Source organism: Rousettus aegyptiacus, unplaced genomic scaffold (assembly GCF_014176215.1).
Source record: "Rousettus aegyptiacus isolate mRouAeg1 unplaced genomic scaffold, mRouAeg1.p scaffold_m13_p_5, whole genome shotgun sequence".
Lineage (NCBI taxonomy): Eukaryota > Metazoa > Chordata > Mammalia > Chiroptera > Pteropodidae > Rousettus > Rousettus aegyptiacus.
In genome coordinates this window covers 109,133,401-109,159,323 of record NW_023416308.1, presented here as the reverse complement: position 1 = coordinate 109,159,323, position 25,923 = coordinate 109,133,401, and the positions used below count along the sequence as shown (strand labels likewise).

The 25,923-nt window shown below is 39.5% G+C and overlaps 1 protein-coding gene and 1 non-coding gene across 6 annotated transcripts in view; both read left to right on the top strand.

Moving 5' to 3' along the window:
- AGBL2 (ATP/GTP binding protein like 2) overlaps positions 1 to 25,923 on the top strand; it is a 31,415-nt gene that overhangs the window by 2,904 nt on the left and 2,588 nt on the right. Inside the window, exons 4-16 of one of the 5 annotated variants that reach the window (XM_016146599.2) lie at positions 507 to 641; positions 3,262 to 3,315; positions 4,081 to 4,266; positions 6,188 to 6,295; positions 11,033 to 11,186; positions 12,572 to 13,354; positions 15,110 to 15,266; positions 17,319 to 17,445; positions 18,031 to 18,131; positions 19,159 to 19,289; positions 21,614 to 21,680; positions 22,700 to 22,822; positions 23,291 to 23,398. In XM_016146599.2, the coding sequence (XP_016002085.2) occupies positions 507 to 641; positions 3,262 to 3,315; positions 4,081 to 4,266; positions 6,188 to 6,295; positions 11,033 to 11,186; positions 12,572 to 13,354; positions 15,110 to 15,266; positions 17,319 to 17,445; positions 18,031 to 18,131; positions 19,159 to 19,289; positions 21,614 to 21,680; positions 22,700 to 22,822; positions 23,291 to 23,398 (2,234 nt within the window). Of the gene's footprint in view, positions 1 to 506; positions 642 to 3,261; positions 3,316 to 4,077; positions 4,267 to 6,187; positions 6,296 to 11,032; positions 11,187 to 12,571; positions 13,355 to 15,109; positions 15,267 to 17,318; positions 17,446 to 18,030; positions 18,132 to 19,158; positions 19,290 to 21,613; positions 21,681 to 22,699; positions 22,823 to 23,290; positions 23,399 to 25,923 lie in introns of all 5 variants that reach the window. The other 4 variants (XM_036220416.1, XM_036220418.1, XM_036220417.1 and 1 more) reach the window with 4 other exon arrangements.
- LOC118603694 lies at positions 14,330 to 14,448 on the top strand. Its single transcript, XR_004951232.1, has one exon. It is a non-coding gene; the product is annotated as a 5S ribosomal RNA (ribosomal RNA).

Below are 25,923 nucleotides of genomic sequence, written 5' to 3'. Positions count from 1 at the left end.
TATCTTTTTAAATTTTGCTTTTCTTTGTTCCTCATATTTAGAAATAAAATTAAGTTTTTATATTGATTTTATTTCTATCAATCTTGTTAAACTTCCTTATTAACTATTTCATTTTTTAAGTGATTACAAATTTGTTAAAAACTGAATATCCAGTTTGCCAGATTCAGCAGAACCCGCAGGACAAAGCAGCTTTGGGCATCGGGGCTCCACTCAGCACCAGCCTTCACTTGGCTATGGCCTCTTGGCTGCTCTGATAGCTACCAGGTCTTTCTACCTCCCAAACTCTTTCTCTTTTCCAGTATACCATGCTGCTTCTCAAGTCTCTTCCGCACTATAAAATGGAGAAAATACTGTTTAACTAAAGTAAATTGGAATGCGAAAGCTCTTTGGAAAATGGGAAGTTTTTATTGTAAAGTCCTATGGTAGTTGGGGTTTTGGTATTGACCTAGGTGTTAGAAGTGATGAGCTAGCTTTCCAGCACCTTTAATTCAACTGCCTGTTCTTAGCTCAGAAAGGCAATTTACCAAACTCAGCTACGCAACAGCATGTTTGGAAGAATAATCCCAGATTCGTCTTGAGTGGCTCTTTTGGGGAAAGAGATGAGTTGATACCAGACCCTCTGCAAAAGGAGAAGCTTCTATGTAAGTAATAATCAGTGTGTATGACCTCCAAAACCTTCACTGCCTTGAGCAACTGCACCAGGTATTCAAGAGAACATGGCCTAACATAGGAGAAGCCAAAGGAGCAACCTTGGCCAGTTTCTGATGTCACTTAAAAACATTCTCTCTAGATCTATTTGGACTGTAGATTTAAATTAAAATACTGTGCTTTCTGGATTATCTTCCTCTCAGTTGTTTGTCAACTGTAAAACATTGACTTTTCACCAGTTTTGATAGACATATTTGTTTAAGAGTGGCAAAAATCAATTCCATCTAGCATAAGCAAAAATAATTTTTCACGAGGATTCCATATGTTTATTCTAGAATCTAAGGACAAGGATGCAGTTGAATTTCTCCCTCAATACATATCCAATGAAACATCAATTCACTTCTCTTTGCTCCACATCCTCCCCATCCCCAGTCCATTCTACCATTATTTCTCACTATTGAAGCAGCTGCATAATTATTCTCCTGGCTTCTTCTCTTGTTCCTTGATCCCTCTTTCCAATGCATTTTTACACAGCAGTGTGCTTTTCTTATTTGAAAATCTGTTTGTGTCCCTGTTCTAGTTAAAACTTTTGAATGATAAAGACCCAAAAGCCATAAAATATAATATCGATAATGTTTACAGCAAACATTTTAACTTTGTATTGAAAAAAGTGCCATCAGTAAGTGACTATTCGACTTTGGAGTTTTGTATCGAGGTATTATGTCATCTATTTCTTGAAATGTTTTTATTTAATTGCTTTATGGAAAATGTGAGAAAGCTTAAGTTTATATTTTTTAAATTTTTACTGTCATCCTCAAGTCAGATATGTCTTTACGTTTTTTTAAAATACTGAAGTGTTCCACTAGATAAATTTTTTCCTGTCCTAGATGGCTAGGATTCTAGAGAATTAATTATAATTTTTTTCAATACAGAAAAGCAAAAAGTACCATCAATAAAGGAAAATAACAAACCGAAAAAAATATCTGTGACAAATACATCAAAGTATTAACTTCCTTAACATACAGCTGTTACAAATCAATATATAAAAAATGACCAAACAGAAAAATGGTCAAGAGACATGAGCAAGCTGGTAATAGAAAAACAAATACAGATGATCAATAAGCTTTATGAAAAGATGCTTAATTTCACCTGTATTCAAAGATACAAATCAAAATATCAAGGTACCATTTTTTAAATTATGAGATTTGGGCCAAAAACTTTTTTAAAAAAAATTATACCAAGTGCGGGACAGTGTATGAGGGAGCACTCTCCAACACTGCTGTTAGGTATGTGGGTAGGTAGACTGTTTTAGGAAGGCAATTTGGTAATACTTGGGAAATTTGAAACAGTGCTTACCCCTTGATATAGTAATTCCATTTTCATATATGTATCTTATATGTTTACTCCGCCCTTGTGCCTGGAAGGCTCTTGCATTCTGTGTCCCAGAGCCCCTGGCAAGGAGTTGAAAGGCAAGGATTGAACAAAGGACATGCTGGGCAGGGTGGGATGGCTCAGTCTCCTCCTGCTCTATTTGCTGACACTCAGAATACCATTGATAAGAAACAACTGCCAGTCTCAATGTAATAAAAAACATAAAATGAAAAATCAGCTTGTAGAAGTACACACACAATGTGAGTGAGTTTTAGAGTGTAATTGATAACCTGATACCCTTTTTTTTCCTGTTTTGATCATCAGAGTGAGAAAGATATTTTTTTTCTTTATAGGAAAGCATTTATTATGTGTGGGGTTTTTTAATGAAAAAGTACAAGGGCAAAAAGGAATGAGTTACATTCAAATAGTAGGAAAAAAAAAACAAAAATTAAACTAAAAGCCCTCCCTAATTCCATCCCCAATATAGCCACGAAAAAAAATTTATATATATATATATATATATATATATATATCTCCTCATGTGTCTATACTTTCTTTTTAATTGCTCACAGGGGATCCTATACACAATCTTTACTTTGGTTTTTTTGTTTAATAATAAAGCCTTCCATATGAGCACACGCAGAAAAGGCTACCTCATTCCTTTTAAGGTGGGGGGACTTGCAGTATTCCATCTCATTAATGTGTCATAATTACTTTAACTTCCCTTTCGGTGAATGGTTAGTTCCACATTTTTATTATTTTGATCATTGTTGCAATGAGCATCTTTGTATGTACCTTGACGAGTTTTTGTGAGAAAATCTATGAAGCAGTGGGATTCCTGGAACAAGAGTATGTATATTTTAAATTTTACCACATATTGTCAAAGTGCTTTCCAGAATGGTTGCACCAATTTGCCATCTTGGAAGCAGTTTCCGAGAGTACCAAGAGTACCGTTTACTTACACCTTTGCCAGGATGCATGTGAAAACGTGTAAATGTTTTTCTTATTAGGTAAACTAGTATTTCCTTGTCATTTTGATTTACATTTCTTTATAAGTACGATTGAGTAGCTTTACCATATTTTCAAATGTTTATTGCCTCTCTCCTCCCCCCAGTTAAATAGTGGGTTAAAGATTTAGAGATGGAAATAGTGGGGGTAAAGGGTGGAAAAGGTAGGGGAAAGAGGACAGAGAAAAGACAAAGTTCCCTAAGACAAACCGTGCTGCCTCCTTTCTCTTTCTAGGGCCCTCCTGTCTCTCTTCAGCTATGCACAGACAGATAGAAGCTGTGAGCAGAGGTATTTCACGTCCTTCCAGACTAGAAAATGTAAACTCCTTTATGGGAACATGTCCTCGCCCCCTCCTCTCCCCACCTGAGAATCACCACCACGCCAAGGGGCCTTCAGCCTTTCCTTCCCCCTTCCATTTTCTTTCTTTTTATTCCTCCTCTCATTTCCTTTCTTTTTTGTTATCTGTGAAAGCCTTTCTTTTCTTCCCTTTTTCCTCATTCTCTATTTCCCAAGAGCTCTTCTCTTCCTCGCATTCTCACTCCTCCGCCCCTCCTCTTTTTATCCCGTTTTATAAGTCTGTCCTTTGAACAGTTGTATTATGGACTTGACATTTAATTTGTAGGTTGTCTCACTGAAGTTAATAATTTTATGTACATTCTTCTAAAATGCTCATGGGCAAAACGAAAGTTTCTTCTCACTTCGCCCTAGACAAAAGTAATAAAACACATTATTTTTAGTCATTTGTAACTCATTATTGGAATGTCTTAGACTCCTTACCTCTGATTTAAAAAACAAACAAGTTTCTTCTAACTTACTCTTAAAGCTTACATTACAACACTTAATAGACTATGCAGAATTATAACTTAGAATTTTATAATTTCGATGCTGTCATCCTAGGCTAAAATCTCCTTGAAGGAGAAACATACCATAGGATTGCACACCTGTGCCCATATTTCAACACAGTGCTTAAAGTTACTGAGCTGTTACAATTGAGCGCAAAAGTCCCCAAGGAAGAAAAGGAAGCTGTTCACTCTTTCTCTTTCCCTTTAGCAGATTCCTTTATGCTGAGTTCACCACTTCTCAAGAGCAGACAGCTTCTTCATGATGAGTTTGGTGAAGTAAACACACGTCTTCGAGAACCCCGAGATCTCTTTGCATTTTTCTCTGGCAATGGGCCACTGCAGGCTCCAAGGTGGCCGATAGAATGTGAGGTCATCAAGGAAAACATTCATCATATTGGTAATGTGACTTATGCGTCATGGTCTTGCTGTTCTGACAGACTTTATTATGAGACCTCACAGCCCTGAATGCTGAAGTACAAGGCAGGACAGATTCAACATCTCTTAGCTCACCCCGAAGTGGTGAAGCCCTAGGAAACTGATACACACTCACCAAAGTCAAACGTTACACTCATGTGTAAACTGAACTGTTTCTGAGTTCATCGGGATGGGAGGAGACCCTGTGAGAAGCCAAATACACTTCGATCTGTTTTCTAGATTATTCCAATCTCAGTATTAATATGCTTGGTCGAGTTTATAAAAGTTGTGTTTTTACTAGCCTTGGTATAATTAACAAACATTAAATATGCCAGAGCATATCTTTTACTATTCTTAATTATATTTTGAGTTTATGGGGTTTTTTTATAGAAATGGTAAAGACTTCTTTTATGACATTGCCGGTCATACCTATGAGCTATTGGTGCAAGTACAATCTTTAGTATTCATTTTATGAAACATTTTCAGAAGCAGGTTGCATTAAAAAGTGGAGACGTTTCTAATTGCTGGAACATTTATATCTGCCGAACTTCATGTCTCCGCTCTAGACTGCTAGATAAACTCCTGGATGTTTCTGATTTTCTCCCTTCCCTCTTATAATATTCATTCAATAAATATTTATGAAGCATCTACCATGTGATAAGTACAGCGCTTGGTGTTAGAGATATAATGATGAACACGATGGAGACACCCAGAGCTCATAGACTAGTATGAAGTTAAGCAGAGAGCTTGTCTCTTTGGGAGCACTTAGCCCCAGCCTGGAAGATCAATGAGGGTTTCCAAGAGTTACATGTATCTGAGCTCTAAAGGATGAGTTAAGTGATCCAGTTGAAGGGGTCAAAGAAAAGTATTCCAATTAGAAGAAACAAAAAGAGCATGACGTGTTTGAACAACCATGGAGCACTGAGCATGAAAAACGAGATAATGATGAAAATGTAGAGACAGGCTCTGTGTCTTAACCAGACACAGAACTGCTCTTTGGGTTCAGAAATGCATGTGTTGGGGGTGGGGTACATTTTGAATTGGCACAGTAGCCAAACAGTCTTAAGGTCATTTGTTCCTACCCTGTATAATTTTTAGAGAAAAGTCCAAGTCAATCCAGCCAGACAATAGGATTTTACTATTCTCTTTATAAAATAGACTAAGAAAATTCCTGTGAGGATTTTGGACTTGATTCTAAGAGGGAAACAGAAGAGGGAAACTGGAATTTAATATCCAAGTTATTGCAGTGGTAATCCACTAAACCACTAACTCTTTAAAAAAGTAATTTTTAAAAAAATGTAAGGAAATTTACTAGCAATTGCTTTACTGTTTAAACCAAGTTGTCAAAGCCTCATCACTCCCCATCACCTTAAAGGAAAGAAAACAGCATTGTCTTACTGAGTTGTGTCTCTTTATGCCCTTGGCTTTCATCAGTGGCTACTGTACTTAAAATGATATTGAGAAATTGCCCGAATTCCATATAAAAAATCCTTTAAAACTGAGTGTTGATGAAAAAGTCTTGTTTCCTCTAAAACAATTGATATCCTTGTTGCTCTGTGGTAATAAAAATATGTATCTGATCATATTTTCCTGATTTTAAAAGGAAGTTCATTACCAAATATTGAAGCGTTGTTGAAGCAACTATTTTGACTTTCCTGGTTATTTTTTAGTCTTCCATTTAAAGTTTATGCTTTTATTATATATGCTCTTTGTTAAAAGTCTCCCCATATTCTTTATGGAAAGAAGCAAGACATAATTTATAAACAAACTAGAAGCTTACGGTGGGGATTAGATTTGATTCAACAAAACTAGCCATTTAAATATTATGATAATTTTATATCAGTTCTGATAAAGTACCTTTTACAGTATTTCTTATTTTGTACTTTTTAAATGTCTTGTTTCAGAGGGAGTTCCACCCGAACCAGAATATTTCTATCAACCTACAGGAAATGAAAAGGTACCAGAAATTGTAGGAGAGGAACAAGGCACAGTTGTCTATCAATTAGATACAGGTATTGTCATTACACTGAACAGTGGGCAATTAATCATGACAAAGTTATAATAAATAATCATGACAAGATTATAAATATATTCTATAATAAATGTGATTTTTTTAAATCCGTAGTTTAGTGATAAATTGTCTTTTCCAGACCCATCTGAATGAGAGCTCTGGTATTCATGACCAGTCAGCTTTAAAATTTTAATCTTTTTTTTTTTTTTAATGACAGTACTTTTTTATGAATAGTTCTAAGTCCATTGTATAGCTTCTTCCTTGTCATTCCCCTTCCTGAAATTTAGATGTTGGATCTTTGGGGAACTCACACTTCTTTTCTCCACCTCCTGTATGTACTTCAGTGAGTACTTTATATTAGGTGCACATGACTGTCATTGACTATGTGGTTTTCCGCGTTCAGTTTCAGGCTTCCTAGGGGTAGAATCTGTGTCTTTTATAAAAATGTGTGGAACACTGTACCCAACAACAACAAAATACACATTGTTTCAAGGGCACATGGTAGATTCCCCAGGATACACCATATGCTAGGTTGTAATGCAAGTCTTAATACATATTATTTAAAAGGATTGAAATAAATAAATAAACGAATAAATAAATACTCTTTTCTCTGATATTTAATAAATAAATAAATTAAAGGATTCAAATGATATTAAATGATATAAAATTAAATTAGAAATCAACAACAGAATGACATTCAGGAAATCTACAAATATTTGGAAATTGAGCAACACATTTCTGAGAAACCCATGAGTTAAATCACAAGGAGAGTTAAACAATATTTTGAAGTGACAAAGTCAAAAAGCATATCAAAATTTATGGAATATCACTAAAGCACTGCAAGGTAAATTTATGGCTTTAAATGCCTATATTCAAATAGAAGAAAGATCTCAAATAAATTACCTACGCTTCTATCTTAACAAATTAGAAAAATCAGAGCAATTTAAATCCTAAGCAAGCAGAAGGAAGGAAATGATACAGATAACAATAAAATCAGTCAATTAGAAAAATAGAAAAATAATAGAGAAAATCAAACCAAAAGCTGGTTCTTTGGAAACATCAACAAAATTGACCAAAGTTTAGCTAGCCCAACCAAGAAAAAAGGAGAGGAGACACAAATGATCTAAATCAGAAATGAAAGGAAATATAAACATCACTGTACAGAAATGAAAAGAATTTCAAAGTAATGCTGGTAATAACTTTATACTAACAAATTAGAAGACATAGATGAACGGAAATAATTGCTAGAACAAATTACCAAAACTAATTCAGGAAGAAATTAAAAATCTGACTAGATTATAACAAAGAAGTTGAATTAGTAATTAAAAATCTTCCCACAAAGAAATCTCTGGCTCAGATAGCTTGACAGGGTTTGTTTGAATGGTATCAAACATTTAAAGATGAAATAGTGCTAATTCTTCATAAATTCTGAAAACAGAGGAAGAGAAGGAACTGTTTCCCTACTCTTTTATGAAGCCAGTATCGCCCTGATACTAAGCCAGCCAAAGACATCATGAGAAAACTATTATTTTCTTATCAATATTCCTCATGAATATAAATGCAAAAATTTGCAACAAAATACCATATGCAACAACATATTAAAAGGCTTATACAACACGACCAAGGGGGATTTTTCCCGGGAGTGCAAGAGTGGTTGGTTCAACATGAGAAAATCAGTGTAACACACCACATTAATACAACAAAGGGAAAAACAACAACAATCATCTCAGTGTAGAAAAAGCATTGGACAAAATCCAGGCTTTCATGATAAGAACATTCAGAAAACTAGGAATAGAAGAGAATTTCCTCAACTTGATAAACAGTATTTAGGGAAAGAATGGATCTAATTCACACCCACTGAAATAGCTGTAATTAAAATACAGACAATGGAAGTGCTGGGGAGGATGTGGAGCGGGTCCTAATACTAACATTTGAGACAGAAAGGAAAGGTAATACTGAAGAGCAATGAACCAAGAAATGTAAGTAAATTCTTTACTCCCAAGGAAAGGGAAGTAAATTTTGAATTCATGTCAGGACGCCAGAGTAGGAGACATGAGGAGGTAAAGAAGCTGCTAACAGGGGCATCCTTTGCTGTCACCAAAATTCATCTCATGCTCATTGCACACACAGGTACCACAGCCAATTAGGACTTAAAAAAAAAAGAGTTTTCCGCAGTTGGGAAATGCTGTATGCAAGGAACAGAAAGCAAGAAAAATATCCTCATACTTTAAAAATCAATCTCTTCTAGGTAATTATCAGAAAGGAAATCTATTTTATCGGAAGAGGAATATGTTTCGTTAGTAGAAACAATGTGCTATATCAGTGAAATAAGGGGAGGTTTTGGAGAAACAACCAGAGGCAGGAGGGAGGGACTGCAGTGTGTTTACATTCTACAACTGGAAGGATGAAATGAGCCAGTTGTTGCAGAGGGCCCAACTGAGATGTGATTGCACACGCTCCGCTCGCAGTTGCCTTAATTATGAGCTGTCCTCATTGTTAATAATATTGTGGTAGAAAAAGCTATATGCAAGGAAGTAAATAAGGTGGAGCAACTCGGTCTACCTAGCTGCATCTTATGGAATGTCTGAGAAGGAGGTAAAGTATGAGATCTTAAGTGGGTAGACTTAGGTTATAAATAATAGGGGCTATACTGCTCTTACAACCTCAAGAAATTCTCAGGATTTCCCACCTGTTTTACCTGATTGTAGTCATTTTCAATAAACCAGACAACCAGGAATCCACATTGCTTCATCTGTTCTGTTCAGAGAGATTTCTGCATATCTTCCGCAGGAGAAAACCCTGAGGCTGAGAGCTCATTCTGACATGGCAGGTTTTGTGAGTTGTCCTTGTCCTCTTAACACACAACTGTGGCAGCTGCCTTGATCCTTTCCTGTGGATCCATCAAGGAGAGCTGAACCCACCTTATTAGAGGAATAAAGAAACAAAACTGAGAAGATGGGGCTCTAAGGAGGAGCTGGGAGTTTGTCAGTTTAGGGGCCCCAGAGCCACTACGTGCTTTGAGAATATTCGGGGTTTCATTTTTTTGAAAAATGTTGCCGTGGGCTGTGAATCGGGCCGTCTTTAATGTTACCTGAGAGACTCAAAAAAATACTGCAATTTCTGTGTTAACGACACCGGGTTGCTGGTGTGTACTGTGATTGTGGTTCCATGAAGTGACCAAACCATACGGGGCCCCAGCTTTTACTTACGGTTTTTAATTACATGTACTCTTGCTGTTGCTTCATTCCTGCTTCCTCTGTGCTTGATTTCTTCTTTCACTCGCTTCTTTGCATGCTCGCTACTTTGCTCTCATCCGTTATCCATTATCTCAGACTCCACCGTGACATGGTTTGCAAATAGGAGCAAAAGTCGTTATAATATTACTCTATTTACTAATGATCTGACTATGTATATAATCAGGCCCCAAACATATTACTGTTCATTTACTGTTAGCATCCTGTCCCATGGTCAGCATCTTCGTTGATATCAGTTTCTTGCTGATTGGAAGATACTGTTAACATCTGATGATATAATGCAAATAAGGTAAAAATTAATTGCTAAGTGAAATGTATAATTCTTAATAAGAAATGCAGGATTTTGGGAAGTTGATGAATGTTAGAGAATTGTTTGAATCACTTGCAAAGTCACTGACTAATGAGAACCGATAAATCTCTGTATCGGTCAATGAAGAGAAAGTCAACAAAAGATGGCAAAACAGGTTCTTCTAGGCACAATGATAGGAATACTGTGGTGCTAAGAGAAGTCTTTGGGAAAACTCTGAAGCCCTAAAAGAGTTTTGCAAGAGTGACTGCCCAAAGCAAAGGTGGCGTGGCACGATCACTGAAGTCTGGAAAATTACAACCCCACCAAAAAAAATTTAACAATTGCTTATTATTCCAAAGAGTAGAAAGAGATTGTGGTTTTAATCTAAGTTTTCTTAAGTAGATAAATTTTATAATTTTTTCTTTTACTTTCATTTTAAAGATAAAATTTCAATCCTAACCTTTTCTTTTCTCTAATTACTATGATATTTTGGTTCCCCTCTTAGGGAAATTCATCTATGCCAGTTCTTCTCAAACTTCTCTTTTTATTATATCTAAAGTCAGAACGATGTACCAAAAAATTATATGGCGTATACTTTATTTTCTCTTTTTTTGTTTTCCTCTTTATCTTTTTTTAAATTAATAGGCGCTATTTTTGTTGTTTTCATTTAGAATATTATTTTGCCAATATCCTTTTAAATTAGGGTTTAAATGGGTATATAAGTAGTATCTGAGATGCCACAGGTACCCATGCAGCAAAAGAAAGCACTCTTCAGGGGTCCCTAACTCCCAGGCTGCGAACAGAACAGAACGGTACTGGTTGGTGGCTTGTCAGGAACTAGGCCACATGGCAGGTGAGCAGAGTGCAAGCTAGCGGAGCTTCAGCTGTGTCTGCAGCCGCTCCCCAGCTCTAGCTAGCATCACCACCTCTGCTCCACCTGAGATCATCAGGCATTAGATTCTCATAGGAGCACCAGTCCCTAGTGCCAAAAAGGTTGAGAACCATTGCTCTAAAACCATATATGGGCTTTCAAAGAAATATACTGTTTAAAATTAAAAGCCTCAGCAAGGACAATTGAAAATTTGAACATTCATTAACCTAGAATAGTGCTGAACACATAGAGGGGCTCAGTGAATATTTGCTGGATGAATGGATTCTGAGAGGAATGTGGCCTCAATATATCTGTCATCTGCAGTGCCCACCGAAGGTTCCTATTTCAGCAGTTCCAGAGTGGGAGGCAAACGGGGAATCATTAAGGAACTCGCTGTCACGTTGCAAGGACCAGAAGATAACACTCTACTGTTTGAATCAAGGTTTGAGAGTGGCAATCTGCAAAAAGCCGTCAGAGTGTGAGTAACAAAGCGGATTATCCCAAAGGGATGATGATTGAAGTGACTGAGAAGTGTCTTCAAGAATCATATTAGGAGTCGTGTTTTTGAAAAAGAGAGAGGTGAAGGGAAATGGTTATGAGGATGATTAAGAAGAATGGAATAATTGTGACTCATATTTTCCCCCAGAATAAAAATTTTAATTGTTCTTTCTGCTTATAAAAGAACTTAGTGCTCATTTAGAATTATTATTAATAAAAATACATAATATAAAAATTGGGGTCCTATAATCATACCTCCTAATGAAGCAGCTAGTAATAGTTTGATGTATATGCATTCATTTTTTTTCTCTCTCTCTTTTGTATTTGTAATACATACAAGTTACATGTTTTTAAAACTAGGATAATGCTATATATACATACTGTTTTGCAAATTGCTTTTATCCACTTAATTTTAGATCTTTTTCTATGGCAGTACTACAGATACATCTCCTTATTTATAATAGTTCAATTTTTCTATCGTATGGATATTCCATACCTCATTTACCCTGTCCCCAGCTGATAGGAGACTGAGACATTGACAATTTTTTGTTTAGCGAATTGACAGAATTAAACCCTTATGCTTTTATATTTTTAAGTATTTGTGGCTTTATGGGATAAATTTTAGAAGTAAACTTGTTGAGTCAAAGTGTGTGAACACTAAGTATTGTTAGCTTTTGCCACATTGCCCTCCAGCATGATTTCAGTTCCCATCAACAGTGTATGAGAGTGCTGTTGCCATTGGTGGAGCGTTGATGAGATGGAGCATAAAATGACATCCAGTTTTAGTTTGCGTTTCTTTAGTGATGCACGTGAGTGAGTATGTTCTCATGTTTTGGGAATTCGTATTTCCTCTTCTGCAAGTTAGTCCTGCTTCTTTTCAACAAGGTGCGTGCATTCCAGAGATGCCCCCTCATCTTCAAATAATGGACTATCAGAGATAATAACAGCACAGAGGTTCGAGGGGCTGTACACTGGCGATGTCCAGGTTATAGCTAGCCGCCAACAGAGGGCTCCAGCTCCCCTCCTGTCCCGTGTGTTTCAGGGAATGTAGTGAAGTGGTTAGAAACTGCTCCTAGGTAGTCTAGAAAGATACCAAGAAGCTCACAGTGCTCCAAAGCATCCTGTGCAGCAGTGTGAATTTTGAGACTCTTCCTATCCCAGCCCGAATAAACTTTCTTTCTCCAAGATCCCATTAGCTTCATATATGAGATGGAGAACTAGGTAAATGAGAAAATAAACGGTTGATGTAGCAGGCTTTCTCTTGTGATAAGATTTATTTTTACCAGGGAAAAACAATATTTTCCCAGATTTGTTTTTTGTGGAGCGTGGGTTTACAGAGATACTCTTCTATTTTCTCCATTACAGAGACACCTACGAGTATGAGCTCACCTTGCGAACTGACCTCTACACTAACAAACACACTCAGTGGTTTTATTTTCGAGTTCAGAACACCAGAAAAGATGTCACCTATCGCTTCACCATTGTCAACTTGCTGAAACCCAAGAGCCTGTACACTTTAGGGATGAAGCCACTCATGTACTCCCAGTTAGATGCCAACACCCACAACATCGGCTGGAGGAGAGAAGGAAATGAAATCAAGTACTATAAGAACAACATGGACGATGGGCAGCAGCCCTTCTACTGCCTCACGTGGACCGTTCAGTTTCCACATGACCAGGACACCTGCTTCTTTGCGCACTTCTACCCGTACACGTACACTGATTTGCAGTGCTACCTTCTGTCAGTGGCAAACAACCCCATCCAATCTCAATTCTGCAAACTCCGAACTTTATGCAGGAGCCTAGCAGGAAATACCGTCTACCTGCTCACCATCACCAACCCATCCCGGACCCCTCAAGAAGCAGCTGCAAAGAAAGCCGTGGTCCTGAGCGCCAGGGTCCACCCTGGGGAAAGTAATGGCTCCTGGATCATGAAAGGCTTTTTGGACTTTATCCTTAGCAACTCCCCAGATGCTGAGCTCCTCAGAGATATTTTTGTCTTCAAAGTGATTCCCATGTTAAACCCCGACGGAGTAATTGTGGGGAATTACCGGTGTTCGTTGGCTGGAAGGGACTTGAACAGGCATTATAAAACCATTCTGAAGGAGTCTTTCCCTTGCATCTGGCACACCAGGAACATGATCAAGAGGTGAGACCCTTTATTGCTCTTCCTCTGAACGCCGTGAGTACCATCTGCTGGGAGGCAAGGTCCAATGTTGCAGGAATTGAGAAGGCTCTGGAGGGCGAGTCTTTACCATGCACTCATGGGTTTGTTCATTTTTAAACTCTTAAATCAGATCTTACCTTTGGGTTGAAACTGGACATGCAACATTTCAACTAGAGGTATTTCACTTATAAGTGAAATGATTGAATCAAGAAGGTCAGAAGTCAAAGGAGTTCATAGTTTTTCATGATGAGACATGTAATAATGACAGTTCTGTATTCGTACTTGTGTATGAGGTGACAGGCAGTGTTCTCAGTGCTTTACACTTATGACCCATCTAATCCTCACATTAACCCATGGGGTAGGAACAATCAATATCCCCATTTTGTATATGATGAGGAAATTAAGGCCCAGAAAGGTTCAGTAACTTTTCCATAATCATACAGCCTAGTAAGTGACAGAAGAGATATTCAAACACAGGCTCTCTGGCTCCAGAGTCTGAGCCCTTCTTACCATCTCATATTGCCTATCACAAAGAAACAATAATAAGTCAGTTAGCATTTTCCAAGCCTGTGTTAAAGCAGTTGAAGGCTATGATGTAATAGCGCCCAGCAGCATAAAGGAGCTTCCATTTCACTGGAAATGAAGCTCTAGCGTATAATAATATGTGAACGCACATACCCTCTAACCGTATCTGTGCGGAATGGCGGGCGTAGTGTTGGGATGGTAGTAAAATGTCAAGGGCATGTGTTTGGGAGTCAGACAGGCCCGGGTGTGAGACCTGGTTTAGTTGCTGGCTGGTTCTGTGACCTTGGGAGTGATCTAATGTCTGCTTCAGCTTTCTCATCTGTAGAGTGGGGATAATAATACCTGTCTTGGGTGGTTGCCGTGAGGAACAAATGAGGTAGTCCTTGTAATCTATTTAGCATAGTACCCAGCACATTAAAAAAGCATGGCATTGTCTACGGCCATGCCACCCTGAACAAGCCCGATCCCGTCTGATCTCGGAAGCTAAGCAGGGTCGGGCCTGGTTAGTACTTGGATGAGAGACCACCTAGGAAGACCAGGTGCTGTAGGCGTAAAAAAATAAACAAATAAGGGATTGTAAACTGACAAGGTCCTTGTAATCTCTGAGGTCAACCAAAGGTTGCCTCGCCTAAAATAAGCAAACAAACAAATAATAAATAATAAATTTTAAAAAGTATGCCATTATTGTTAACACCTTCATCCTCTCAACACGATTGTGGGGAAGATTGAGTAGGAGTCCTGGGTGATCAGGAGACCAAGAAGAGCTGAGCCTTACAGGAACTAGCCCGGGAAAGCCCGGAACCAAGGCTCTCTTTGGTTCTGCTTTTTTCAGCCCTGCATTACAGGCTCTCTACCTCTCCCCCTCTTTCCGCAGGTCTGCACTACAGGTGCCCTTTATTTAAATAGATTTAAATAAATAGATTTTTCTCCACTTCCTTGTCAACTTGTACAAGGCCTTCCTCCCACCCCTTTCCACGTCAGGACTTTTCCATCCCAAGTCCTGCTGACTGTCAGGGGCACAGAATGGTGATGGCATGTTTACAACAGTGGCTGAGACTAGGTATGGGGTCCTTTGAAGGCCATTAGGGGGTTGACATTTTCTTAGGAGGGAAGGTATCAGCAGACATAGTTAAGGAAGAGATTCCAAAAGATCTTCAATCATTCCCATGCATTTGGATGTCCGCTGAGTCTTTTGTTTGCCCCTCTCAATAGACTTCTTGAAGAAAGGGAGGTTCTCTTGTATTGTGATTTCCATGGCCACAGCCGTAAGAACAACATCTTCCTGTACGGCTGTAATAACAACGATCACAAGTACTGGCTGCACGAGCGAGTCTTTCCTTTAATGTTAAGCAAAAACGCACCAGATAAGGTGAGCAAAGGAGGTAATTTTCTTTCCATTGACTAGGGGAGAAGGGAACTTATCACTTCCCATGTGTAGTGTTTAATTTGCCACTTGAACCTCTTTCCATGATCTTGGATAAATCCCAGCAACCTAGACTTCAAGAAAGTTGTGGCTTTAAGAATTGCTCTGTGTCCATCAACCAAATAAACATAAATAAAATGTAGTATATCCACACAATGGATTGTTGTTTGGCAATAAAAAGAATTAACTACAGATAACACTAGGACAGGGATGAACCTTGAAAACATGATGCTAAATGACAGAAAATAGACACAAAAGGCCACATATTGTATGATTTCATTCTACGAAATGTTCAGAAGAGTCAGATCCATGGAGGCAAAGTAGTTTAGTGGTCACCTAGGGCTGGTGGGGGAAGGGTGGCATGGAGAATGATGGCCCGTGGGTACTGGGTTTTCTTAGGGGTATTGAAAATGTTCTAAACTTAGATTGTGGCCATGACAACACAATTCTGTGAATATACTTAAACTATTGAATTGTGTACTTTAAATGTGTGAATTTTATGGTGTGTGAATGATATCTCAGTAAGGTGATTTTTAAAACTTGTGGCTGCTTTGCATGGGCACAAGTTCAAACTGTCAATAGTAGAATTATCTATCATCTTTAATCCTGTGATTTGCAATGGAAGCAAGGATTGAAGGAGAAACAAAATGCTAATGTTATATGAGTCTCCACAGAAAATTTTATGTAATACGAGATCACAAGTAACTGTAAGATATTAAAGGACTAATGAAAACAACTTAAGTCTTTATTAGTTGGCTAAGTAACAGCTCTGTGACAATTGGACATATACAGAGTATCTGCATTGGTTTAGAAGTTGGTTTCCAGTATCATAAATACATCCACAAAATGTAACTGTCATTAGAAAGAAGAAATTAGGTTGGATTTAGAAAAGTATTTAAATGATAGTGCACATTTTCTCATATAAAGATACATAAGACAAATATTTTGTATCTGCTATTCTTATCCATAAAAAAAAAAAAAAGGAAGCTTTTCTGCCTGCCTCCTTCCCTCTCTCCCTGCCTCCTTTCCTTCCTTTCTTTTTTCTTCTCTTTTTTCAGTCTTCCCTGTCTATTTTTGCCAAGGATCTCTTTTTCTTCAAATGAAATCACATCCAGAACGCAGTATCTAAAACAATTAAAAGCAGAGCTACGCTAATAGAAGGAGGGGTAGAGGGCTTGGAACCCTGCCCATTCTGCCTCCTCCTTCAGTCCTTGGGCAGGAATGCCCTGAGGCTATTCAGGAGAACAACCACCACCACCACCACCACCACCACCACCACCACCACCACCCCCGCCCCCAGATTCCATAGAGCGCAATTTAGAAACCACTGGGTAGTGAGACACCTCCTAACTGTAAAGCATTTTCAGTAGGATAGACTAGGATATGCTGGGATAGACACCAAGTCTGTCAGAGGCTTGGGTGGGGTGGTCCTGAAAGACAGTAGAGAACATTGAATTCTCCCAGAGCAGAGAGTTCCAGGCAGAGATTGCAGGGGTGAGGCATACACAGTCGCCTATGGAGAATAAACCCAACTAGATCCAAGGATTTAAGTTGGGAAAAGGTAGAAAATAAGTCTTAGAAAGGGTGGCTGGGACCTTGAATGCCAACATAAACCAGCATTCCCAAACAGGTATTCAAGGAACCCTAGTCCTGTAAAATATCCCTGGGGAGGTGGGGAAGGGAAGGAGGGTACATGGGCAAAGAAAAACAGAATATACTCCCCTTCAAAGGGTCACGGTCCACAATAACATATTAACTAGTCTGTAGAGTCCTGCTTAATTTTGTTAATCCTTCATCTCCTGACTAGCATGACCACAGAACTCGTATTTTCCTCTGTAATACCTGTTAACATCCCTTAGAGTTAGTATTTTATGGAACACATTTTAGGAAATAATACATATAGACTCTGAGGGAACTGTTCTTATATGATATTAATGAATCTTAGACGTCTTACACTTGCCAGTTTACAATTAACGAAGGGTTTGGATTTCTCTTTAGTTTTCTTTTCGTAGTTGTAATTTTAAGGTCCAAAAGTGCAAAGAAGGAACAGGACGAGTCGTGATGTGGCGGATGGGAATCCTAAACAGCTATACCATGGAGTCTACCTTCGGCGGCTCCACCCTGGGTAAGCTCTCTTCTGTAAATCATAGGTCAGTATGGCAAGGGGAAGCCAAGCCAAGCACTGGGGAGATGAAATCCCTTTAAATGTCAAGGAGAGCATTGATCTAGGGGATTTTCTTGTCTGTGTCTGATGCTAATTTGCATACCCAAAATAGGAGTGTGAAATATACTTGATGGGTCATTATAGCATAGTGGTTGCTGAGGACTTGGGATCAGGCAGATCTGGGTTTGAATTTCAGCTCCATTTACAAGTTGTGTGATCCTGGGTAAGTTATTTAACTCTGTGACCCTCATTTTTCCTTAACTGTCAACAATAGTACCTGCATTATAGGTACTACTTAATGAGATTGTGTTTACCACACAGTAAAACTTTATAATTACACTCCATAATTATAGCCATCATGATTGTAAACTTTGTCATTGTCAAAGATTTTTCTGAACCAAACTAAAACTCTAGGAGAAAGACCCTGTCCAGAAGCATAATGTTCTAGAATCAGAAATGGTATTTTTGATGAGATATTCGTGAATTAGATTTGTATTTCCTCATTAAGATTTAATAAGAAATGTATATGGATTTTTTTTTCCCCAGGCAATAAAAAAGACACTCACTTTACCACGGAGGATCTGAAGTCCCTAGGTTATCATGTCTGTGACACCCTTCTGGATTTCTGTGATCCCGACCAAACCAAGGTAAAGATGGGGTTTCAAGAAGTGTGATCAGTTTCACCTGGTTCCGAAGTCGGCTCAGCGGGATGACAGGTGATCTTAATTTTCTTCTTCATATTTTTCTAAAGTGTTTATAGCCAAAGGAAATAAGAAAGCCCCGAGCCTGCACACCCTCAGCAAATGGTAAGACCTCATAATTCACCAAGAAGATAGAGACCATCATGCCAGCTTCCCTCGAGCACACCTCTCCCTCGCCTCCAGACTTAACCATGGCAGCACCAATTCTTACTTCCTTTTCTCCCGTTTCAGAAAATCAGCTATCCTTTCTCTTTTCCAAAACTCGCGCTGCTCTTTGTGCACTTGCCAGCCTCCCCCATGGCCTCCCTGAGGTCTTGCCTCATCAATAACCTCCTTTCTTTTCTATGTCCTCAATTTTTCCCTCTTTTTACTTCTTCCCCTTACCTTCTTCCCCTTAACTGTTCTCAAGCTGCTTCTGTCCTAAATCACAGACAACTTTTCTTTGGCAGGTTATTTCTAGTTCCCTTCCCTCAGCATCTTAAAAGGAAGTCTGTACCCGTGGTCTCTAACTCATCTCTCAGTCTCGCTCTGAAATGTCGGCCCTGGGAACACATGACATGCACCACTCTGGATGCAACTGTTCAGTAAAAAAATGTTTAAAGGAGCCTTTGACTACAACATGGCCTGTTAAATCATATTTGCCATAGGCCAAAATCTGAACAGCCCCATTCTAACTTTTCCTTCCTTACAACTCAAAAAATAAAACCAGACCTTTGCATTGCCTAAGAAGTTTATTATTGGCTATAGCCAGGAAAAAGTGGCTAAAGCAGTTCTCACTGGTATTCTACCCTAAAATCACTTCCATTTGTTCTTACAGCTCATGTAATTTATTTGTTAAATGTCCTTAATAGCAGATTACAGTTTACTCATCTTTACGTCTCCAGTAATAAAGTGCCTTTCAGCATATACCTAGTAAATATTTGACAAATAAATAAATGAGTAAGCAAAAATAGTTCTTTTTTTACTTCTACAGTTCACACAGTGTCTAGAAGAGCTTAAGGAGCTCTTACAACAGGAAATCCACAAGAAGTTCTACGAACTTGGACAAGATATGGATTTAGAAGGAAGTTGGAATGATATCTCTTTGTCTGACATTGAATCCAGGTAACAAACTTCATTGCAAAGAAAAACCAGAGAAGTTCTATTTTTTAATTGTTTTATTTGTTCTGTTGTTTTGTTTTGAACCTCAAATGTGAAATACTGAGTAAATTATGGCACACTAAATACATGTCATTCCTTCAACAGCTATGGACTGAGTGCCCGTTCTTTGACAGCCTATTTTCTAGGTACCAGAACGGTTAGGGAGATGGGCAGGCAGTTGATGTAGGGCCTCTGTGATCTCCACCCTCGCTCCCTCACATGCTGCTATAGCTAAACTAGCCTCCCCACTCTTCCTCAGACTTGTCAAGTCCTCTTCTGCATCATGGCCTTTGCACTAGCATTTCCAGCCGCCTGAACTCTCCCCCCAGATGTCCACATGACTAATTCCTTCTCCTCCTTCAAGTCTTTGCCTAAATGTTAACTTTTTCATTGCGGCCTTCCCTCATTGCTCTAATACTGCAATGTGCTCCCCTGCCTTCACCCTCCTGCCTTTCCTTACCTCCCCTTAGGTGGTTCAATTTTTTCCATAGCATTTTATCACCTTCTGTCTTTCTGTATAATTTACAGCTCTATTATGTCTATTATTTATTATCTGTCTCCCCCTACTAGGATATAGGTTCTGCAAGGTCAGTGATATTTATTTTGTTCACCTCTGTATCTCGTGCATCTAGAACAGTACTTGATGCATGGAGAGAGCTCAATAAATATTTGTCGAATTAATTGAGTATGTGGGATCGCAGCCCCATCCTCATAGTCTCCACAGCTTTTTTAAGAAGCTCCCGGGGGGCGGGTGTCTCGCTGTGTGCAAGAATACCTCTTCCTCCAGCTTACTGGCCAAGGCACCTCAAGCCTGAACCAGCTGCCCTCTGTCAGAAGGTTTCCGACCTGGGCACGAAGGTATTCTGCCTGAGACTACACCGTAGTCACTGGTGGACATTGGGAAGCAGATGACTCTCTCACTCACTCCATGTGACACATTGACATCTGGACCCCGAAGCAAATGTTTCCTGCCTAGCAACTCATAGAGCCCAGGGGGAGTCGACTCAGAAACAGCCAGACTGAATTCTAGATAGCTCAGCAGGGATACTCTGACCTATTTAGTTAAGAACGGCTGAACCGAGTTTGCCAGCCACTGCCTCCCAAGCTTCTGCCTCGGGAAGCCGGCAATCACCAGCCTGCACAGGGCGCCACCTTTCCACTCTCACCATTACACAGAAAAGCGGGTGGAGAGTATGCAAGCCCAGTTTGACTTTGCTGTCTGCGTGTGCAACATTTCTGGGGCATTCTGCATCTAATGCTTTTATCCTATTTGTTTTATCTCTGAAAGGGACTTAAGAGACTATTATCCAGTGGCCTCAAAGGCCGCTCCTTAGACTGGAAAAGCCTTGTGAGAACAGGGAATTGGGAATTAGATCAGAGAAGGAGAGGGCTTTCTTCCCGCTCCCTTGCTGTGGGGCTCCTCCCTGTGCACTGAAGGGAGGGAGGGGGCGCACGACTAGAATGAAAGAGCCTAGCAGAGGAGCGGTTTGAAATGCTGTCTTTTCCTAAATTTGAGTTCTGTGCCTAAGACATTTTTTTTCTGTCTGGAGGCCGTGTCATAGAGCACAGCTCTCAGTTCTGGCCAGCCACGCCCTAGGAAAAGGGAAAATAGAGTGTGACATAGGATGAAGGAAGGAAGGATCGATTATCGGAGTCCTCATCCATCCTAGCCCTCGGAGAACAGGAAAAGGGACCATCTGCGGGGAAGACCTTAAATAAGCCTAGTCATGAACCCAACACTTTTGAAGGGGGAATTGGGGTGATAGAAGTAATATTTCTAGTCTCTGACCTACGGATTCTTTGTCATTAAATATATTTGTTTACTATATATTGAACACATTTTTAATGAGTACCTGGTGGAAACTTTGCCCTCTGAACTGGTACTGGCCAGACAGGAATGAATGAGATAAAGCCTCTGCTTTCAAACAAATCACAGTTCCCTAGTATTCTGTAAGAATCCTGCAGCCTCTTGCAGTTGCTGCCGAGGCCACCTCCCCCATCCGGCCAGTATTTATTTTGCCACACTGATGGCAAGCTCCTTGGGGCAGGGGCTCTGTCATGCGGTCTCTGTTTCCAGTGCCTGATGCGCTGCCTGGAATGCAGTTGGCATTCCAAATGAATGAATGAATGAATGAATGCACTCATCAAGAATTCTTCATAATTGAAACACAGACGGTGCGGGCAAGTAGCGGACTAGATAGCTGAGCCCCATGCGGCTGGTCTGGTAAATGCTACACTTCTGACATTAATAACAGATATTTCTCTTTCTTCTCTCCCTTTGAAAACAGCACCAGTGGTTCTGACAGTTCCTTCTCAGATGGCCTCCCTGTTCATCTCCTGAACATGGCAGATGAGGTAAGGTTATATAGACTCTTACACCCAGGAGGTAGCAGCCTCAAAAAAAAGCATGACACTACTGGGTAATTTGGCGGAATTTTCCAACTGTCCTAAGATCTACAGAAAATATAGCCATGGCACCCTAACTGGTTACCCTGCCCTGGAGTCTTTCATTTTGCCCTTTATAACTTTTGTTTTACAAATCTAAGGGATTAAAAAAAAAATGTGAGGACTCTATATTTATTCCAAAGTTAACTGAAAGTAAAAAAGAAAAAAAAAGTTTAAAAGTGAAAATCATGTTAACAGATAGAGGTTTTTAAAAATGACACCTACTTTTTTTAAAAAGCATTTCTTTATTCATATAGTCTTAGATAGTTTTTTTTATACTTCCATATATTAAGAATTTTTTTGCCCCATCTGCTTACAGACTTTTTCCTCACATAGATACTATAAGAGCTTTAGAAACAACAGAGTATTTTGTTGTGGTTCATTATACACATGATTTCCTAGTTGCATTAAGAAGTATCTCCATCACAGAATGAAATTAAGGTTGTGTCAGGAGGAGCCAGTCAAATTAGACTAGACCCTACACTTTCTTTGGCTAGATTTACAGCAACATCAGATTAAGCTTCACCCTACCACAGGTACCTAGATAATGAGTCCTGAGCTTCATTACTTAATTATTAAAGTCACCTTGTAGTAACTGATCTTTTAACCACACATCTAATAATCATTATTATCTGTACCCAACATTCTTGCCATAAGAATCTGGTTTTATATAATAAATCACAGATATTTGGTATAGGTGCCCCTTTGGCAATTTCTCTCTAATAGTGTAATTCTGGGTTTTAACTAGGGAGCAGCCTCTGGTAAGAAGGTAACTGAACTGTTCTTCAAACCAACAGCCATCTAACCCTATGAGGGCCTCATACTGGTTAGCCATTGCTTCTTGAGCGGTGTGTGAAAGGAGTGCTACATGCAGGTGGGGGTTCCCGTGGAATCTTCAATGACTAGTTTCTCTCTACCTTCTGGAATAGTTGAATAAGAAGAAGATGCATAAGAAGAAAAAACAGAAGCCACTTCAGACTAGGAAACAGCGAAATGAACAGTATCAGAGAAATAATTTGATACGGGAGTTAAAGTCAACAGAAGATACCCCAGTAAGAAAGCTCGGCTGCATTCCACTGTCTGGTGAAAGCGTACTCCACGGAGAGAGCAGGACAGGGGTTAAGGTTTACTCTAAACCAGAAAGGGGGGGTCAGGGGGAAGCTTGCTGTTTTGAGCTCAGAGTTCTTCTATGAGTCCTCTGGAGATCTCTGAGCAGCTTCCGGTCTTAGCCCGGAGGCTGCTCTGGCATAGTAAGTCTAGTTCTCGACAGAGTCTGGATTTCCAGAGGGAAGAGGCAGTTCTGGCTGGAAAAGTGGTGTCTAGAACTAGTATAGAGTTGCTGGGTGCCGAAGGATCAGGCCCGGTCCTCCTTAATCTTCCTTTTTGCTGCCAACTTTCTAAAGATGAAACTGCTTTCAGACTGTGGGTTTTACTGTTGGGTAAATTGTTGGGTCAATTATGAGTCGGTTAATTGCAACTGATCAATTGAAAAAAGTTCTCTTTGCACTCGATCCTTCTAGGAAAGGGCAGGATTTGCTTCCACTCTGCAAAAGCAACCTACCTTTTTCAAAACTTCAGAGAATACCAGTTCTTCAACAATAAAAAATGAAAAACCAAGGATGAATGAGGTAGTATTTTTGCTTGACTTTTTTTAACTCCTCAATAGAAAATGTATTAAAACTTTTCTTTGTATTATATTTAAAGTGTACACGATGATTTGATATACATATACATTGCGAAAAGATGCCCACCATTGAGTTAAGTAACACATTCATTTCCTCACATATTTACCTTTTTTTTTCTTTTGGAACACTTAAGTTCTACTCTTAGCAGATTTCAATTATGCAATACAGTATTATTAACTATAGTCACCATGTTATACATTAGATCCTCAGATCTCATTCATATTATAACCGAAGGTTCTTACCCCTTTATCATTCTGTCCCTATCACTCCCACTTCCCAGCCCCTGGCAACCTCCATTTTACTCTGTTAACATATGTCTGTCTGTTTTAGTTTCCACATATAAGCAATACCGTACAGTATTTGTCTTCCTGTCTGGCTTTTTTCACTTAGCGTAATGCCTTCCATGTTCATCTATGTTGTCACAAATAGCAGTATTTCCCTCTTCTTTTAAGGCTAAATAATATATCGTTTGCAAATATTTTCTCCCATTTCATAGATTGCCTTTTTGTTTTTCTTTTTATTATTATAATTTATGCTTACAGCACCCGGTCTTCCTAGGTGGTCTCCCATCCAAGTACTAACCAGGCCTGATCCTGCTTAGCTTCTGACACCAAACATTGGGCTGGTTCAGGATGGCATGGCCATAGACCATAGACCCATGGCTCTTCTGGGGAGTGAATCCAGGACCTTCTGCGTGTAAGGCAGATGCGCTAACTGCTACAGTATGGAACCATGTCATGCCTTTTCATTTTGTTGGTGATTTCCTGTGTTGCACAGAAGCTTTTTAGTTTGATGTAGTCTCACCTGTGTTATCTATGGGGTAATGTGAAATCTGGCTTCGTCCAGCGACATGGAGGAGGAGGACTGTGATGTTGTTTTTAGGAGACTGGCCATGCTAAGGAAGGCTGCAGCCCTGTGGAATGTGGGAGGTGAAAAGATAAGATAGAGTACACCACAAGGGAGGAGTGGGTTTTCAGCAAAGAGACCTGTAACCACTCAGAAGTGGGAAGGTCTGTTTATATTTGAGCTGTGATGGGGAGGAGAGGGGTGGTCCTAGGTCCTGGACGACAGCTGGCTGTTATATATAACACTTTGCCTACTGCGCATGTGCTTAGCCAGAATTCAGTCTGTTACAATTAGATTCATGAACTTCCAGGCATAAACATAGTATTGTAATGAAGCTTAAATGGTGGGCAAATTAGGGCAGTACCTTCTGCGCTGGTGTCTGTAGCGGGATCAGGCCAGCTAAGATTATGACCCTCCTATCCTTTGTCTGTAGGGGTGCAGGAGGGATTCTCTGACTATCGATAGGGTGTTCTTTGAGCAGATTCTAGACTGGGCCCTTGTTCCTTTGCTCCCTGTCACTCATGTCCGACCAGCTACTGATCACCTTTTTATTTTTTCTCTTGTTGGCTTTGCTACTGGTGTCAAATCCAAAAAATCATTGCCAAGGCCTACATCAAGGAGCGTACTATATTTTCTTCTGGGAGTTCTGTGGTTTCAGATCTTGAATTTAAACTTTTAATCCATTTTGAGATGACTTTTGTGTATGGTATAAGATAGGGGTACATTCTTTTGCATGTGGATATCTAGTTTTCCCAACACTATTGAAGAAACTATTTTTTCCCCGTTATATATTCTTGGCTCCTTTGTCGAAAATTCATATGCATGAGTTTATTTCTGGGCTCTATATTCTGTTCCATCCTTGACTCTGTCACACAGATTCTCTGATTTTTCCAATTAGCATATCTCTCCCAGAGAGTGAGGAACATAATAGCTCTGTACGTTGCCCTTACCTGTCAGTGCCCCTGGGAACGGGAGAACAAAATTGATGGGGACAGTGGCTCTGCTTCGGATTAGACACCACTGAAGTCTGACATCAGATATGGGTGATTTGTGACTTTATACCCAGAACATAAGAACAGGCTGCTTTATTATCCATCTGTTCATTTATTCGACGAATTGTATTAGGCAACTACTACATGCCAGGCCCTCTACTGGGTGCTCGGAATGCAACACCGAACAAAACACTGTCCCTGCCTCAGGGACCTTGGCGTCTACTGGGAATTTAAACAATTAAACAGGAAATTACGTAACAGAATAGAATGCAGAGGCATCTAACCAACTTTCAGTCCTTTGGAGTTTTGTGGCTATAAAATCCTTGATTCTTTTATGTATAAAAATAGCTTTTGGTACAACAGTAGCTAATTCCTAAAGGATAGGGTGTAAAACCCTCACTCAGATGCTAACATGGATTAATGGTAATATAATGAGATCCCACTGTGTCACAATGAGGAACCCCACAGAGCACAGCCACCTCGGTTTGGTAGGGAGGGCCATTTGATGTCTAGTGTTATGGTGATAAGGGCACAGGCTTTGAAGTCTGTTGCGAGTTCACATTCCAGCCCCACTGTGTAAATTTCTGTGAATTACTTACCCACCCTGGGACTCAGTTTTGCATCTAAAAT